The sequence below is a fragment of the Megascapheus bottae genome, chromosome 15 (genome assembly GCF_031878675.1).
Source record: "Megascapheus bottae isolate mThoBot1 chromosome 15, mThoBot2.hap1, whole genome shotgun sequence".
Classification (NCBI taxonomy): domain Eukaryota; kingdom Metazoa; phylum Chordata; class Mammalia; order Rodentia; family Geomyidae; genus Megascapheus; species Megascapheus bottae.
In genome coordinates this window covers 42,546,657-42,566,078 of record NC_143523.1, presented here as the reverse complement: position 1 = coordinate 42,566,078, position 19,422 = coordinate 42,546,657, and the positions used below count along the sequence as shown (strand labels likewise).

The window sequence follows — 19,422 nt, the reverse complement described above, 5'->3', positions numbered from 1 at the left end:
TCAAGATTTAAGGCCAGCACAGGCAAAATTAGTACTAGACTCTATCAGAAAAGTAAACTAAAAAAGCAGCAAGGAGTTGCGTGCAGGTTCCTGCCTCTAATCCTAAATGCTGAGGAGGCTGAAATTGGAGGACCAAGGTTCAAAGCCAGCCTGAGCAGGGAAGTGTATAAGACTCTTATTTCCAATTGCTAATCAAAAGCCAGAAATAGAAGCATGGGACAGCACTCAGGCCCTGAGTTCAAGCCCCAGTAATAACACAAATAAATAAATAAATAAATAAATAAATAAATAAATAACCTGGCGCTGTAGCTCACACCTGTAATCCCAGCTACTCAGGAGGCTGAGATCTGAGGATCAAGGTTCTAAGCCAGCCCAGTCACAAAAGGACCCGAGACTCTTATCTTCAGTTAACCTCTAAAAAAAACGGGAAGTGGGGCTTAGTTTAAGGATAGGTCAGTAGCTTTGAACTGAAGAGCTAAGGGACAGCACCCAGGATGAGTTCAAGCCCCATAACCCACAAATAAGTAGAAAAAGAAACTACAACACCTATCCTCCAAAGACAAACATAAAGTCTAGAAATATAATTTTTTTTTTGCCAGTTCTGGGGCTTGAACTCAGCCTGGGCACTGCCCTTAGACACTTTTTGCTCAAGGCTAGCACTCTGCCACTTAAGTCACAATGCCACTTGCAGCTTTTTCTGAGTATGTGGTTCTGGGGAATGGAACCCAGGGCTTCGTGGATGCTAGGCAAACACATTACCACTAGTCCAAGTTCCTGGCCCCTAGAAATATATTCTAACCTCTCTTTGTCTTTCTGTGAAAGAGCTGTCTATAAATAAAGCTCTTTTACATTGCTGGTCTGATAGTAAATTTGCAGACCCTCATTCCAGTGCCGTCATGTCCTAGAAAGACAGAGAAGGAAAACCACACAGAGAAGCCAAGAAGAGATTCCTGCTTGTCTATTGCCTCTAGGTCACAAGCATTCTGTCTGATCCTAGTTCTACATGGTTACCCATTCTTCATTGGCTCTAGGTCTAGGTTTTTTTTATGATTCTAAGAAAATATGTTATGCTTTTCTCTTACTAATCTGTCTTTTGTTACAGGCATATCAGTCATGTCCTTAATGAAAGGGAGGCATTTTTCACTGCTCCCTGGACCCAGACAGTGGCACTATGGCTGCCTCGGACTTAGCAGAAGCCTTCTCTTATTTCAGTCCCAGGACTAGACCTTCTGCAACCCACTCACTCTGGGTAACATAGTCTGTGCTCACCCTTTGCAAGGGGGTGGGGGAACCAGAGAGAATGTATAACCACTAATTCAAACCAGAAAAACCCTGGATACAGAACTGAAGAGTTTTTCATCTAACCTGTCTGAAAACCCCCTTTCTCAGTGAGAATTCTGGCTTGGCAACTTGGCTCTGTGTTCTCCGAGCCAGAAACATTTCTTCGTTCAAATCTGCATGTAAACAGAGACAGATGCCTTTGTGGTTTTGCAATGAGTAGGGTTTTGTTGTTGTTGTTGGTTAAGAAAAGTTGAGGTGGCAGAAAGGGCAGACAGCATGCAAGGGAGGCTGAGATTTAGCTGCATTGACTTGGGCTACCTGGGATGTGGGGATATCCTTAGATACTAAGTCACACAGCATCAGGGACTGGGAATATGGCTTAGTGGTAGAGTGTTTGCTTGTCTAGCATGCATGAAGCCCTGGGTTTGATTCCTCGATACCACATAAACAGAAAAGGTGGGAAATGGTGCTGCAGTTCAAGTGATAGAGTGCTAGCCTTGAGCACAGAGAGGTTCAGGAACAGTGCTCAGGCCCCAGACTGAAGGAAAAAAAAAAAAAAAGATACACAGTATCTGGTGCCTCTAGATGCCCTGATCCCTTGTCTCCAGGGACTAAATGTTTATTTGAGCTAGTGACTCTCACTAGTTGCACCAGTAGTTCATGCTATTTGTGCCAGTGATTCACGAGGCTGAAATCTGAGGATCTCCATTCAAAGCCAGTCTAGGGAAGGAAAAGTCCCTTGGACTCTTATCTCTAACCAGTAAAAAGCTGAAAGTGGAGTTGTGGCTAAAATGGTGAAGTGCCATCCCTGAGTGAAAAACTAAGGGCCAGCACCTAGGTCCAAGTTCAAGTCCCAGTACCAGCATCCTTGTTCCAAGGAAGAGAGAAAGAAAGGTTTATGAACTAAGGTAGAGTGCTCCCTAGACAGGAGTCAAACTGAGGGCTAGGGGCCAACAACACAACATCAAATGGTACAGATAACCCCACTTAAATGCATAGACAGAACTAGACTGTTGCTGGGGGATTTAGCGGCCAGTGTAGGTGATCACTCATTGGTTCACTAGCTTAGCGTCCAAATGAGTAGCTAGCTAGCTACCTTATGCCAACGGAATGCAGCTGTTTTCTAGCAAAGGTATTGAGTTGGTCAAATCTGTGCTCAGCAGTGATGTATATGGAGCACAGCAGCCAGGGCTAGGGAAGCAGCCCAGCGGCAGAGCGCTTGTTCAGCGCCTAGGTTCCATCCCCAGCAATGCCCAGAGAACAGAAAACAAAACAACAAATCCGTATCGCTATTTCCCCCAGAAATTACCCTTTCCGAGTCTGTAACTTTAAACGAATAAGTGCAGCTGCCCGATTCGGCGCACTCCGGCTGCCCTTTCCAAAGTGCCCAGGCAAAGCCTCCCCTCCCGGAGCATCAAGTGGGAGTTGGTGAAGGAGGCATCCGGGAGCCAGAGCTTCAAGTGCCCAGCAGGAGGGAAGTTCTCCGGGGTGTCTCATCCCCCTCGTGGGACGCGGGTCGCGCCCAGCCCCTGGGCCTCCCCTCACCCCCTCCTCCCCCGCGCTGGGCACTCACCCACCGCGCTGATTCGGAAGCCGCGCGGGGGTCGCAGCGCGCGGAGCCGCCAGGCGTCGCGCAGCACCTGCAGGCAGGTGTGGGGCGCGTGCACCAGCAGCACCCCGCGCCGCAGCCAGCCCTGGAAGGCCAGCCGCGAGGCGGCGCGCGCCAGCCGCGCGTTCCAGAAGCAGCGCGCGTTGGCGCGACGGAAAGCGCGGAACACCGCACGGCCCCCGGGCTCCGCCGCGGCCCCCGGCGCCTCCCGCGCGTCCAGCCGACACAACACCAGCGCCAGAGAGTCCGGCGTCAGCTGTACCGAACGGGCCATGCTCCGGCGGGAGAGTATCTGGAGCCCTCAGCCTAGCTCTGGGCCGGAGGCACTGGCGCTCAGGACCCTCTCGCGGGCCAGAGGGGAGGCAGACTGCGCGCAGCCCCGGCTGCCAGGGGAACGGATGCAGGGGTGGGGGCTGTGGGCGGGGCCTGTGGGAGGGGCGGGGCTTCCAGTCCCAGAACTTTGGCCCACACAGCCCGCCCCCTCTGTACTGTCCCAGGCCACGCCCCCGCCACGCCCCCCACTTAACAGCTCCCAGCAGTTCTCCCAGCGCCACTGGCAGAACCCAACCAACTCCTGCCTACTGCAAGGCCCCTTTCCCCTCCCCTTGAAAGCCTGAGAATGTTCCTGGACACCACAAGTTTGAGTCTAGCTTCTGTTCCTGAACTTGATGTCCTCTCTCAGGCCTTAAAGAGGCTGAAGTTGTAAGAATGCCGTGCGGTGATGCCAGGGGTGGGGTTCCATGGATTTATCTTCCCTTGGCTGGTTTCAAATCTCAGCCTCTTGAGTAGCTAGGATTACAATTGTGAGCCACCAGCACTTGGCCTGAGAGACTTTTTTTTTGTTGTTTTGTTTTTGTTTTTGTTTTGCCAGTCCTGGGCTTGAGCTCAGGGCCTGAGCACTGTCCTTGGACTTTCTCAAGGCTAGAACTCTACCACTTGAGCCTCAGCACCACTTCTGGCTTTTTTCTATGTATGTGGTACCAGGGAATCGAACCTGGGTCTTCATGCATGCTAGGCAAGCACTTTAACCACTAGGCCAAACTCCCGGCCCCTGAGAGACTTTTATCTTGAATTAACCACCCAAAAGTCTAAAAGTGGAGCTGTAGCTCAAATGGTTGAACATTAGCATTGAGTGAAAAAGCCAATCAAGGGGCTGGGAGTTTGGCCTAGTGGTTAAAGTGCTTGCCTTGCATGCACGAAGACCCAGGTTCGATTCCTGGGTACCACATACATAGAAAAAACTAGAAGTGGTGCTGAGGCTCAAGTGGTAGAGCTCTAGCCTTGAGAAAGCCCAAGGACAGTGCTCAGACCCTGAGCTGAAGCCCAAGACTGGCAAAAAAAAAAAAAAAAGAAAAGAAAAGAAAAGAAAAAGCCAATCAAGAGCTCAAGGTCCTGAGTTCAAGCCCCAATGAGAGAGAGAGAGAGAGAGAGAGAGAGAGAGAGAGAGAGAGAGAGAGAGAGAGAGAGAGCCATATAACCAAAGGGAAAGAGATAAAACACAAAAGAAAACAAACTCATCTGCTTATACTATGTAGGACATTCAGAATTCTTCACACTCTGATCCCAATCTGTTTTCATCATTCCCATCCAATCACACATTATTTAGCTTCCAAATACAAATGCTCCTGCTTTTGCTTACAGTTCTACCTAGAAAACCTTTCATTGTCTACCCCTTGGCAGCCTACAAAACCTAGATTATAAGATCAGTGACACACCTAGGAAATTTTCATCTACTCTCAAATACATTGTTAACCCTTTTACAACACTTGTTTGTTGAGAGTTTTAATACTCAGTTATGTGTGTAATCAGTCAACCTGAGATTTATTTCATCAGAATCAGACTCCTGATTCATCTCTATGTCTGAGTACCTTCCCAATGTCTGCCACACAAGATTCATTCAAACAGAATCATGTAATTAGTACTTGATGCCAGATATCACTGTTCCTATGGCCTCCTCAATACCTGTTGCCACCATACACAGCATTTCTGATTTGGAAGAGGAATCTCTTGGTTATCTAATGGCCAATACAAAGATGCAAAGTCTAGTCTCTCCATATAATATACCCAGGTTCCAGTAGTTTCTCACTTTACAACACACATATGTAATGTTACAGCAAAGATAAGCTTTGAATTACTTCTCTCAATTTTTTTTTTTTTTTGCCAGACCCAGGGCGTGAACTCAGGACCTGAGCAATGTCCTTGGGCTTTCTCAAGGCTAGAGCTCTACCACTTGAGCCACAGCACCATTTCCAGCTTTCTTTCTATGTATGTGGTACAGAGGAATCAAACCCCAATTTTCATGCATGCTAGGCAAGCACTCTACCACTAGGCCAAACTCCCAGCCCCTCAATTTTGTTTTCATATGAAGTTCATATGCCATTAGTCAAGCATGGTGGTATACATCTATAACCCTATAATCTCTATACTGGGGACACTGAGGGGACAGGGATGAGAATTTACGATGTAGCTCAAGTAGTAGAGTGCCAGCCTTGGGACACACACACACACACACACACACACACACACACACACACACAAATACACACAACGGAGTTTGAGGACTTCATAACAAGACCTTGTATTAAATAAATAGCAATAAGTTTTGTTAATGTCTTATTGAACAGCAATAAGTTTATAGAGCTGGGAATTGGTGGCTCAGCTCTGTAATACTAACTACTCAGGAGATCAGAGGATCGTCATGTTTTGAAGCCAGTCTGGGCAAGAAAGTCTTCAAGAATCTTACATCCAGTTAAACATCAAAAATCCAGAAATGGAACTGTGGCTCAAGTGGCAGAGTGATAGTTGAGCAAAAAACCCCCAAGGAACAGTGCTCATGCTCTGAGTGCAAGACACAAGACCAGCAATAAAATAAAAATCATAAGGTTGGGAGTTTGGCCTAGTGGTAGAGTGTTTGCCTAGCATGCATGAAGACCCAGGTTCGATTCCTCGGTACCACATATATAGAAAAAAGCTGGAAGTGGTGCTGTGGTTCTCGTGGTAGAGCACTAGCCTTGAGAAAACCTAAGGATAGTGTTCAGGCCCTGAGTTCAAGCACAAGGACAAGCCAAAAAAATTATAGACTAGGCTGTTTGGGGATTTTTGTTGTTGTTGTTGTTTTGTTTTTAATCTCTTCTACTTAAGAGACAAAGATAGAAGACCTGGGTTCAATTCCTCGGTACCACCTACTTGGAAAAAGCCTAAGTGGTGCCGAGGCTCAAGTGGTAGAGCTCTAGCCTTGAGAAAGTCCAAGGACAGTGCTCAGGCCCTGAGCTCAAGCCCAGGACTGGCAAAAAAAAAAAAAAAAGTCTCACAGACTTTCTTGCTTGGGCTGGTTTTAAACCACAATCCTCAGACAATCCTCAAAGCTCAGTCTCATGAGTAGCTAGGATTAGAGGTGTGAGCCACCAGTGTTCAAATGGATAGTTTGTAAAAGGAAATGTAAGGCTTTAATAACTTTGTAACTGTGTTGAAACAAAGGGAAGAGAAGGACATTAGGAAGAGGGGATGCTAAAGAGAATAACAGCTGGGCACTGGTGACACATGCCTATAATCCTTGTTGAAGATGGTAATAAAAACTATTCTGGGGGCCATGGAAGTGGGTCTAAGGCCCATTGCAATGGAGGGAAAAGAACTGTGCTCAACTCTGATTCCAGCAAGAACAAGTGGAGAAGAAAGATGGCTGGCCCTTCGGGAGCAGGGGGGGAGATTTTATCATTCCACCACCCCATTGAACAGGGTCAGAGGGTATGTCTTAGCCCTAAAAATACTACTTCCTGTGAACAACAACCTATCAAAAGTTCAGAAGCCAATTACCCTGAAGTCTAAGTCTGCAAAGTTCTCATGTGAAACAGAAAATTAGACTACACACACACACACACACACACACACACACACACACACACACACAAACACTGTGGAGGCCTGAGACAAGTTTCCAAATCCAGCTTCAGGATTTTAAGGGAGCAACTGCTGTTGTTTTCAGTTTCATTGCAGCAGAGTATGTAAACCTCAGCCTCCTATCCACTGTTCACATGCAAAGCCCACCAAAAGTGAGCTGGCCACATTCCAAGTGCCCAGATTTCAGTGAAACCCAGATTTCAGTGAAACCCTTGCCTCTTCATCTTTTATGGAGAGGAAAAAAAAAACCTAAGATATCGAGTCTTTGCACCCTGTTTTTGGTTGTTGTTGTTTCTTGCCAGTCCTGGGCTTGAGCTTAGGGACTGAGCACTGCCTTTGGGTTTTCTCAAGGCCAGAACCCTACCACTTGAGCCACAGCACCACTTCCGTTTTTGTTTTTTTTTTTGCCAGTCCTGGGCTTGAGCTCAGGGCCTGAGCACTGTCCTTGGACTTTCTCAAGGCTAGAGCTCTACCACTTGAGCCTCAGCACCACTTCCGACTTTTTGCTATGTATGTGGTACCGAGGAATCGAACCAGGGTCTTCGTGCATGCTAGGCAAGCACTCTACCACTAGGCCAAACTCCCGGCCCCACTTCAGCTTTTTCTATGTATGCGGTACTGAGGAATCAAACGCGGGTCTTCATGCATGCTAGGCAAGCACTCTACCAAACTCCTGGCCCCTGATTATTATTTTCTTTAAATTGGGAAACATGCTTTCCCCTTACTCTCACCTTCCAGGGGTGTGTGTGTGTGTGTGTGTGTGTGTGTGTGTGTGTGTGTGTGTTTTCTGTTGGTGCTGGCCCTGGGGCTCAAACTCAAGGCTTAGGTACTGTCTCTGAGCTTTTCTGCTCATGGCTAGAGTTCTACCACTTGAGTCACGGCTCCACTTTGGCTTCTTTGGTGTTTAATTGGAGATGAGTCTGTTTCGTGTACTGACAGGACTGGTTTTGAACACTGATCCTCAGATCTCTGCCTCCTGAGTAATTAGGATACAGGTATAAGCCACTACTGACTTTCTACTCTTTTTCTCCTTTAAAAAAATATTATAAAGATGACATACAGGATGGGGGGGAGGGAAAGGGGACAAAAATATGAAAAGGGGTATCAAAGCTCAAGAAGTAATGCACCCATTACCTGATGAATATAACTGTAACCCCTTTATATATTATCCCAATAAAATACGATTAAAAAAAAAAGATGACAGAGGAGTTACAGTTACATAAGTCAAAAAATATATTTCTTAACAAAAGGCGCATGGTATCCTTAATATGTGGCTATTAAATCCAAAGAGTACAAGAGCGAGGACTCAATATTTGCATACCCAATGCTATGGACATGGTAATGGAAATATAAACATAACTATATAGACATAAAAACCTATGACTCTATAGACATGTTTTATTTCATAAATTAACGTTTCTTTTTTCTTTTTTCTGCCAGTCCTGGGCTTGGGCTCAGGGCTTGAGCACTGTCCTTGGACTTTCTCAAGGCTAGAGCTCTACCACTTGAGGCTCAGCACCACTTCCGGCTTTTTGCTATGTATGTGGTACCAAGGAATCAAACCCGGGTCTTTGTGTATGCTAGGCAAGCACTCTACCACTAGGCCAAATTCCTGGCCAAATTAACATGTTTCTACGACATACAAACCCTTAGTCTAATTTGGATTAAATCCTAAAAACTAAGTCCCAGTGATTGTATATAGAGATTCCCTTCTTGAACACTTGTTTGTTAAACTTGTCATTTGAAATATGATATAAAAATCAATGTTAAGGGGCCGGGAGTTTGGCCTAGTGGTTAAAGTGCTTGCCTAGCATGCATGAGGACCCGGGTTCGATTCCTCGGTACCACATACCTAGAAAAAAGCCGGAAGTGGTGCTGAGGCTCAAGTGGTAGAGCTCTAGCCTTGAGAAAGCCCAAGGACAGTGCTCAGGCTCTGAGCCCAAGCCCAGGACTGGCAAAAAAAAAAAATCAATGTTAATAAATTCTTTAATAAAAAAATAAAAAAATATGTATTTCTTGATGAGTGCCAGGGGTTCATGCCTGTAATCCTAGTTACTCAGGAGGTTGAGACCTAGGATTATGTTCCAAGTCATTCCAGGAAAGAAAAATCTAGAGGCATGTATCTCCAGTTAAACACCAAAAATAAGGAAATGGAGGTTGGCTTAGGTAGTACAATGTCAAGCCTTGAGCAAAAAAGCCAAGCAGGAGTATGAGGATTAGGCGTCATTGGAGTTTAAGCTCCAATATGGCACACAGACACAGATATAAACCTACACACACGTTTATGCAGCAGGAGCCCAAGATTCCTCTTATTCATTCTTCTGCCTATCTTCTAGAACACCTACTCGGTACTGTCCCAAATCTCAAAGTTAGTTACTGAAGAAAACAGTGAAGTACAAAAGCGTCACAAGCAGGATGGCTACATGAAGTAGTTACCAACTCAAGCTGGGGACTAACTAATGAAACAAGACAAGGATAGGGACATGGTGTTGAGTGGTAGAATGTTAGCAAGCTTTAAGACCCTGGGAATAAGTGCAAAAACAAAAAGAAGCTCAAGTCCACAACAGATAAGAAAATACTCAGGGTCCAATTTATTGGTGTCTAAGCCAGGAAAAGAAAAATCCCCAACAAAATCTAGATTCTGCAAACTATTTTCTGAATGTGGAATACTGCCTTCTTTTGTATGACCAGAAAACTAGGAACAATTTTTTTTTTGTCAGTCATAGGACTTGAACTCTGGGCCTGGGCATTGTCCCTGAGCTCTTCAGCTCAAGGTTACCGCCCTACTCCTTGAGCCATACACCATATGATTTTGTTTAATTTACTTTTATTGTCAAGGTGATGTACAGAGGAATCAGTTACATATGTAACATAATGCGTACATTTCCTGTTGAACATTGTTACCTCTTTACCTCTCCCTTGTTTTTCTCCCATTTTCCCCTCCTCCTAGGAATGATATTTTTACTTTTTTAAGAAAACATTTTTGAATAAGGAAAAGAGAAGAATAGCACTTTCTTATTTAATTTTTGGAGACAGGTCTTCCTTTTTTGTGTGTTTGGGTATTGGGGCTTGAACTCAGCCTTGGGCACTGTCCCTGAGCTCTTCATCTCAAGGCTACCGCCCTACCCCTGGGCCTGGGCATTGTCCCTGAGCTCTTCAAGGCTACCGTCCTACCCTTGAGCCAAGCCCCCTTCTCATTTTCTAGAGATTAACTGAAGGTAAGAGTCTCAGGTCCTTTTGTGCCAGGGCTGGCTTTGAACCTTGATCCTCAGATCTGAGCCTCCTGAGTAGCTAGGATTACAGGGGTGAGCCACCGTGTCCAGCTCAAATTCATGATTCTGAAACAGGTGCAAAGCTACTTTTCCTGAAAAAAACCCTACTTACCTGGGACCAAATATTAACAAAAAGCAGGCAAAAAGCTTGCCACCTAGGCCAGAAGTGTGGCTTAGTGGTAGAGTGCTTGCCTAGGATGCACAAAGGTTTGATTCCTCAGTACCACATACACAGAAAAGGCCAAAGTGGTGCTGTGGCTTAAGTGGCAGAGTGCTAGCCTTGAGTAAAGTGTCCAAGGATAGCGCCCAAGCCCTGAGGTCAAGTCCCAGGACTGGCAAAAAAAAAAAAAGAATCTCCATTTAGCATCTGTCCTTGTTCTATCTAAGCCATTCACTTTGCCGTCACCCAAGAAAGGACTAATGATAACATCTTTATTACAAGCGACTAAAATTCCAAAGGAAGAGCAGAGCCTTGCAGGACAGACTACCCCCCAAACAAGGACATTTACCTGTAATGATGAGGTTGCACCCCGGAGCAGGAATCAGCAAACCAACTCTATATTTTTCCCCTTGAGTGATGACAGTGTGATATTGCTAGAAGCTGGGAGAACCAGCACTGAGATGATGACCAGGCAGGCTGCCCTGTGACTGTTTCTTCCTATCTTTCCAACCTCTGCCGCCAGTTGTCTGTTTAAGTATGGCTTTGTGTTTGTATCCTGAAAATGTCAGGAGGGCTCTTTTGCTACAGCTACCTGTGCTGTCATAAACCCTGTCTTCCCCTGACCAGCGCCCTCATCATCTCTCTAGGGTAGAGATGAGAGGACAGTTGCCATTTGGAATTCCACTTTGAATTCTCCTGCTTAGTCACTGCTGGAATCACAGGTATGTTTCACCATGCAAAATCTTACTATTCCCTGACAGGAAAAAATAGTACATAAATGCCAATTTATTCCTGCCTGGGCTGGCTCTGAACCATAGTCCTCAGATCTTAACCTCCTGAGTAGTTTGGATTATAGTTGCCTGGTACAGTGCTTTTTTTTTTTTGGTGAGTCATGGGTCTTGAACTTGGTCTGGGCACCTTCCCTGAGCTCTTCTTCTCAAGGCTACCATCCTACCCTTGAGCCAAGCCCCACTTCCCATTTTCTAGAGTTTAATTGGAGATAAGAGTCTTGGGTCCTTTTGTGTCTGGGCTGGCTTTAAACCTTGATCCTCCCTCCTGAGTGGCTAGGATTACAGGTGTGAGCCACTGGACTAGGGTGCTTTCTTCTGAGATGGAGTTTCCCTGTGTAGCCCAGCATGGCCTGGAATTTGATGAGGGCTTGCACAACAGGTCATGTGCACCACAATCTCCTGCTTCAGTGTTTTGTTTTCTGGTCCTGGGGTTTGAACTCAGGGTCTATCCCTGAGCTTCTTTTGCTCAAGACAATGCTCTACTACTTGAGCCACAGCTCCATTTCTGGCTTTTTCTGAGTCATTTATTAGATGTAAGAGTCTATGGACAGGCCAGGAGTTTGGCCTAGTGCTTGCCTAGCATGCACAAAGACCTGGGTTCGATTCCTTGGTACCACATACATAGAAAAAAAACAGAAACAGTGAAGTGGTTCAAGTAGCAGAGTGCTCTGGCAAAAAAAAAAAAAAAGAGTCTATGAACTTCCTTGCCGCGACTGGCTTTGAACTAAGATCCTCAGATCTCAGCCTCTTGAATACCTAGAATTACAGGTGAGCCACCATCATCCAGTGAATTTTTCACTTTGGTGATATTTCTTACACTTTTGCTTCAGCTGGGCTTAAGTATGCTCCTACCTATTCTCCCCATTAGCTGGGATTACAGATGTATATCATCACACTTGGCTTGTCTTACTGAGATGAGATCTTGCTCTTTTCTTTACTGGCCTGGAACCTCAATCTTCTGGATCATTACCTCCCAAGTAGCTGGCACATGTGAAATACTGTGCCTGGCTTCCTCTATGGCCCTTTGCAAAAAAAGTTTGCAGATAAATATCTGGAGCTCTATCCATAGAGAGCCAGACATATGAAAATTATTATGCACAAATAGGGAGTGTCTTAGGCCAACCCAGCTGCATTACATGTCAAGAGTGGCAGGGAGCATGGGGAACTGTTGTTCATTCCGTATCGTCTGGGCAACACGTGGAGCTGAAGTGCAGTAATTTAGTTTCTGCTCTCAACATCCATTCAATGAGCTCTTGTCCAGGCCCATCAACAGGGAGACCAATTAATGCCAACTTCAATGTGAAGTATGTTTCCTTAGGACAGGGCTGAGATCATCATCTTAGTTTACAGTAACAACTCCTCAGGGTCATAGAATGCCCTGGATTAGATCTTTTTTTTTTGTTGGTGAGGGGGGGGGTGGGGTTTGAACTCTAGGCCTGGGTGTTGTCCCTGAGCTCTTCAGCTCAAGGCTACCATCTTACCCCTTGAGTCACAGCCCTACCTCCTGTTTTCTAGTGCTTAATTGGAGATAAGTGACTCCCCTTGTTTAGTGCCCAGGCTGGCTTTGAACCTTGATCCTCAGATCTCAGCCTCTGAGTAGCTAGGATTACAGGCAAGAGCCACTGCACCTGGCTGGGTTAGATTTTAAAAAACAAAACAAAAACAAAAACAGGGCTTAAGAAGTGAAAGGGAGAGCTAGGGCCTGGTGGTGGCCTTGAGCTGAAGAAGAGCTCGGGGACAGCACTCAGGCCCAGAGTTCAAGTCCCATAACCGACACAAAACAAAACAGTTCTTACCAGTGAAAAATTCTTTTGCTTGAGGGAGTAAAGGAGATACATTTACAGGCAACCTCATTTTATATCAAGTTGCCTAAAACACTTTTTTTTCTGCTTCTGGAGCTTGAACTCAGGGCCTATGGGATCAGGGCTAGTGCTCTACCACATTTGTCACTTCTGGCCTTTTGTATTTTGTTGAGAATCTGCCCAGACTTTCCTGCCCAGGCTGGCTTAGAACCACGATCCTCAGATCTCAGGTTCCTGAGTAGTTAGGATTATAGGCATGAGCCACTGGAACCCAGCTGAAATTCAGATTTTTATAGTGATAATTGGTTGCCTTCTGGAAACAACTCAGAGGCTATATATTCACCTTTTTCTGGGGGGTAGGGGTGAGGTTGGTTGTGGGGCCTGAACTCAGGGCCTGGGCACTGTCCTTGAGCTCTTTCACTCAAGGCCACTTTGAGCCACAGCTTTACTTCCAGTTTTCTGGTGCCCAGGCTGGCTTTAGACTGCACAACCCTCAAATCTCAGCCTCTTATGAAGCTAGGATTATGGGTGTGAACCACCAATACCAGGCTATGTATTCACTTTATAGAAACTTTGTGTGTGTGTGTCCCATCCGGCGGGACGTCAACTAGGGCCAAGAACCTAGAGGGAGGAATGAAAGGGATAGGAGACACGAAGAAGGCAGCAAGACAAGCGTTCTGATCAAGCTGCAAATTGTATTTTTCACACAGGGGTTTATATGCCTCTTCAGGAGAGGCAGGAGGGGGTTGGGGTGTAGGAACCGCTAGGGGCAGGGGGTCCAGTAGTAGGATGTTTGCTCCTGCTCCGGGTAGAGGCCAGGTGGTAGGATGTTTGCATATCAATGCGAGCAGGCATGCAGGCACATTCTTACACTAAGAATTCAGTGAAGGGGAGAATGTCTCCGACATGTGTGTGTGTGTGTAGGTGCGTGTGTGCGCTAGAGTTCAGAGTCTCAGTTCTCTGGTATTTCACAGCTTGAACCACAGCTCCACTTCTGGCTTTTTGCTGGTTAGCTAGAAATAAGAGGCTTACAGAGGGCTAGGAGTTTGGCCTAGTGATAGAGTGCTTGGCCTACCATGCATGAAGACTTGGGTTCAATTCCTCAGAAAAAGCTGGAAGTGGTGCTGTGGCTCAAGTGGTAGAGCTCTGGCCTTGAGAAAGCCCAAGGGCAGTGCCCAGGCCCTGAGTACAAGTCCCTGGACTAATAAAAAAAAAAAAGGCTTGCAGATAGTCTACTCAAGCAGACTTGCAGACTTCAAACCCAGAACCTTCTACCTCATCTTCCTGAGTAGTTAGGGGTTAGGCATAAACCACTGCCACCAGGCAAAGTGAATACATCCTGAGTTCCTAAAACATTTTTTCCTCCTAAAAAAACCTCACTGGGATAAACAACAGATGGTTTTGGAAAGTGGCTTAAGTATAGCCCAAGGCTAAAGTTCTATATGCTTTATGGAAGAAGAGTTCAAAGTAGGTTTTCCTTTAATTAAACATTTATGTTATAGCCAAAAACAGCAAATGGTCTTTGTACAGCCAGAGCCTGAATCTAAGAAAGAAAATGAATGGCCATTAAATATTAATCTTATCTTGGAAGCAGATTCTATTCTTTCCCTGCCTAAAGGAAAATAAAAAGGCTAGGCTAGAAATAACTGGCAATGTACACCTGGCAGCCAACATTATAAATAGACTAGAAAGCCAGTTTCAACTATGAAATGAATTTGCAGTTTTACTGAGGCCAGATGATAGGAAATATTGAATCCTTTACCATTTGTCTGCGGACTGTGAAGAAAGAAAACTTTTTAGGGACTCCATTTTCTTACCTTTAGAATAGGAACTATAACATGACAATTTCCCCCGAAGCTAAGATTACTGCTATATCAAATTTTGAAACTCCAACATAATCTTCCAACGAATTTGTATTACAGACTGATTTGTTTCTGGTTAATCTCGAAGCAGAAAGTTTAGCATGATAATGAGCCACCATATCAAATTCTTCCTATGTAGTCTATTTTATTTTGAGGTGCTGGGGAAGTAACACCACCAGGACCTTGCCCATGTGAGGGAAGCATTCTACCATTTAGATTCCCAGCCACTTTAGTCTTTTTATATTTATTTTAAAAATTTTAACTCCAAGGTCAGTGTTTTAATAAACTCTTGAGTTTAAATAAACCTTGGGATCTTTTTCCTTTTGTCCCTTTGCCCTTCCCTTCCTTTGTTAATTCTGGGGTTTGAATTCTAGGCCTCACATCTGCTAGGCATACCACTTAAGCTATGCTTTCACCCCTGTTATAAACTGACATGTTAAACTGAAACCCCTTTTCAACTACTTAAAGCTTAAAAAGAAAAAATGGCCTTTTACAGATCACATTTAAAATTATTCTCTGTACTTTACATAGTGTCATTTGTCAGCAACACTAAGATATCAATTTACTCTGCTTAGAATCAAAAAAGTAGCCAAAGGCAAAATTTGCATCTGATTTTGGAACTCAACTTTTAAAGAAGTGTGTTGGAAAAAGACCAGCTCTAAAGCTAAATCAAACATATAAATTTAAAAATTAAACCACATGCAGTGGTTCACACCTGTAATCCTAACTACTCAGGAGGCTGAGATCTGAGGATCAAGGGTCAAAGCCAGCCCAGGCACAAAACACCATAAGACTTTTAACTCCAATTAATCACGAGAAAATGGAGAGTGGGGCTGTGGTTCAGGGATAGGGCAGTAGCCTTAAGCTGAAGAGCTCAGGGATAGCACTTTGAGAACCCAGAGTTCAAGCCCCATGACCCACAAAAAAAAATTAAGACAAACTTCATATAAATGCTCACCCTCTTTTAATTATGTTATTGAAACTGTGGTGCTAATGCAATAAGGCAAAAATCTTAAATGATTATATGATATTCTTTGATATTCCCTTTAGGGCATGTAGGACTCTAAAGCTGGTGAGAGGGAAAGCCATTTACTCTCAAAGACATGGAAACAATGTCAAGAGCAAAAAGGAATTCATAAAACTTAACATGTATAATTTTTTGGTACTAGAGTTCAAATCCAAAGCTAGACAGCTAAGTAAAGGCACATGCTACTCATTCTACCATTGAGTCACACATGAATCCCCCCCACACACCCCAACAGTTGTGAAATTTAAACACCTTCAAAAGGAACAGGTAGGTATGCCTCTGGCTCATGCCTATAACCTAGCTATTAAGGAGGCTAAGATCTGAGGATTACAATTCAAAGCCAGCCAGGGCATGAAAGTCATGATACTTATCTGCAATTAACCACCAGAAAACAGGAAGTGGTGCTGTGGCTCAAGGGTCAGAACACTAGCCTTCAGCTGAAGAGCTCAGGGATAACACCCAGGCTGAGTTCAAGCCCTACAACTGACCAAAGAAACAAAACAAAACTGGGAGTGGCGCTCTGGTTCAAGTAGTAGAGTGCTAGCCTTGAGCACAAAGAAGCTCAGAGACAGTGCAAAGACCCTGAGTTTAAGCCCAACCACCACCACCACCAACAACAACAAAAGACAAAAAAAACAGATGTTAGGCTGACTCCCTACTACTTGAGCCACACCCTCCACTTCTGACTTATTTTAGTGCTTCATAAGAGATAAGATTTTCCTGCCCCTACTGGGTTTGTATTACAATCATCAGATCTCAGCCTTCTGAAGTAGCTAGAATTTCTGGTACCCAGCAGTTTAAGATCTCAGATGAAAAACTAACTGTTTACAAATGGTTTTTGTAAACTGGTCTTTTATGTATTTATTTTCCCTAGTCCTAGAGCTTGAACTCAGGACCAGGATACACACTGTTCTTGGGCCTTCTCAAGATTAGTGCTCTACCACTTGAACCATAGTACCATTTTCAATTTTTTTCTGTGTATGTGGTACCAAGGAACTGAACCCAGGGCTTTCTGCAAGTTAGGCAAGCACACTTTAACACTAGACTATACTTCTGGCTCTGTATACTGGTCTTGAATTCATTTACCAGGAAGAATACTAATATTGAATGCCTAGGAAAGCAAGAAGTTTTGGATCTAAGGTGATCTTTACTTACAGACTTCTGGAGGGCCAAAGAAACCAAGTAAACGTTGACAAAGCCTTAAAATGGGAATAAACTGTGAAGCTGAAGGTTTAGCTTTAGAATAGTTGGGTTCTTATTTTATTCAACTTGAAGTTAGGTGAGCTTACACTAACAAAACATTAAATAAGCCGGACACTGATGACTCATGCCTGTAATATACCTTAGTTTGGAGCTTCTCCAAATTTGTTAAAAAAGCAATTCTCAGACTCCAATCAGAAAGTCTGGGGTTAGGAGGCCCAGGAAATCTGTTTTAACAAGCCTTCTAAGTGGTTCACATCCCTACTAGCTTGGGAACTAGTATGCCTTACAGAGGTATAATGAATAATTAAGACTCTACCTTTAATAAGGTTGAATAAAGAGGTGATTCAGTAACTTTAGTGCCCTCAAATAAGGTAATATTGCCTTGTACACACAGGAAAACTTAAATATATGATTTTTGTCAAAGTAATTCAAGGGCTCCAAATTTGATTTTCATTAGTGTACAAGCCAGAAGCTTGTTTTTTTTAACTAGCAACCACAACAAATTGATAAATATTACCCACAATGTTAAAAAAAAAAGCAAAAAACCCCCACATATACAAAAAAACAAAGAACAACAAAAAAATCCACATGCGAGAAGTAATGCACCTACTACCTGATGAATGTAATGATAACCCCTTTATACATTATTCCAACAAAAAAAAACCAAACTCAAAAACTAAATGAACCAAAACCATGAATTCCAGTTTGCCTTAGACCATCTTGGTTCATGTCTAATGTTATTATTCCTGGTATCCTTTCTCCTTATTTAGTCAATAAATTATTGGTTAATATACCACCTGAAATATTCTCAGTAATTCTCTATTTTTGTTCCTTAGCAAAAATAATTTGGAGCTAGGGATGTAGATAAGTGGTAGAATACTTGTCTACACATGCATAAAGTGTGGATTGGATCCCATAACCAGATAAATGAATGAATGAATGATGCTGGGGTGAGGATACAGCTCAGTCAGTAATGGAGCAATAAAGTCCTAGTTTTAATCTCTAGCACTAAAATAATCATTTCTTCTTCGATGAAATTATTTCATTAGAAGTAACAATATAATTTCCTCCCTCCATTATCTGAACTTTATTCTAACTTAAACAATATCATGGATGAAAATAAGCCTTTCTGAAAAGCTGCACAAGGAATTCAGGACTTTATATATGCTTAGGCAAGCTTCTATCAATGAGATACAACCCGTTTTTTTTTTTGTTGTTTTTTGTAGGTTGTGAGGCTTAAACCCATGGCCTGGATACTATCCCTGAGCTTTTTTTTGGCCAGTCCTGGGGACTGAACTCAGGGGCTGAGCACTGTCCTTGGGCTTTTCTCAAGACTAATGCTCTACCACTTGAGTCACAGCACCACTTCTGGCTTTTCTATGTATGTGCTAATAAGGAATAGAACCTTGGTCTTGCATGCTAGGTAAGTACTCTACCACAAGGCCAAACTCCCAGCTCATCCCTGAGCTCTTTTGCTCAAGACATACTCTATCATTCTAGTTTTTCTGTGGTTAGTTGGAGTTTAGATTTGTCTTGCCTGGACTGGCTTCAAACCATAATCCTCCTACCTCAGTCTCCTGAGTAGCTAGGATTATAGGTAAGAGCCACCAGCTAGAAGATTTTTTTTTTTTTCAAGTCCTGGAGCTTGAACTCAGGTCCTGGGCAATGTCCTGGAGCTTCTTTTGCTTAAGACTAGCACTCTACCACTTCTGTTTATGTGATACTGAGGAACTGAACACAGGACTTCATGCATGCTAGGCAAGCACTCTACTATTAGGCTACACTCCTGGCCCTTGAAGATATTATTTTTCCATATATTTTTTATTGTAATCAATAGAAGGGTTACATTATATTCACCAGATGAAAGGTGTATTACTTCACAAACATTGATATACTACCCTTTCTCACGTCAAAGATATCCTTTTCAAAGGAGCTTTATTATTATTATTGGTGGTCATATGGGATTTGAACTCAGGGCCTGTGCCAGGCAAGGTGCTTCTTGTTCTTTGGCTGAGCCAGAGCCCTATATCTCTTGTGATCTGCCCATTTTACGCTTCCTGTTGTACCCAAGGAGTCTCATGAATTTTCCTGCCTGAATGGGGCTTGGACTGTGATTCTCCCTATTTCAGCTTCTTAACAGCTAGGATTACAGTTAAGTTATGAGCTATGAGTGCCCTGCACTTTTTTTAGTTAAAAGTTCATCTCTAGTGCTAGGTATTGGTGACTTTTTCCTGTAATCAAGAGGCTGAAATCTGAGAACTGCGATTCAAAACCAGCTGGGGCAGTAAAGTCCATGAGATTCTTATCTCCAATTAACCACCAAAGAGGCAGAAGTGGAGCTATGGCTGCTCTGAGCAAAAAAGCTTAGGGACAGCCCCCAGGCAGACCTGACATGAAGCCCAAGAACTGGCCCTAAATAAATTTTTAAAAAGTTTACCTCCAATATTTTCTGTACAGAAAAAATTTTCAAAATCACTTTTATTTTACATAAAAGATGAGAAATGCACAATAGCAATAT

At 43.8% G+C, this 19,422-nt stretch overlaps 1 protein-coding gene across 1 annotated transcript in view; it reads right to left on the bottom strand.

Annotated features, from left to right (window-relative positions):
* Stox1 (storkhead box 1) overlaps nt 1–3,164 on the bottom strand; it is a 56,683-nt gene extending 53,519 nt beyond the window's left edge. The window contains exon 1 of the mRNA XM_090346454.1: nt 2,855–3,164. Coding sequence (XP_090202580.1) covers nt 2,855–3,164 — 310 coding nt within the window. The remainder of the gene's footprint in view (nt 1–2,854) is intronic.
* Between the last annotated feature and the right edge of the window lie 16,258 nt (nt 3,165–19,422).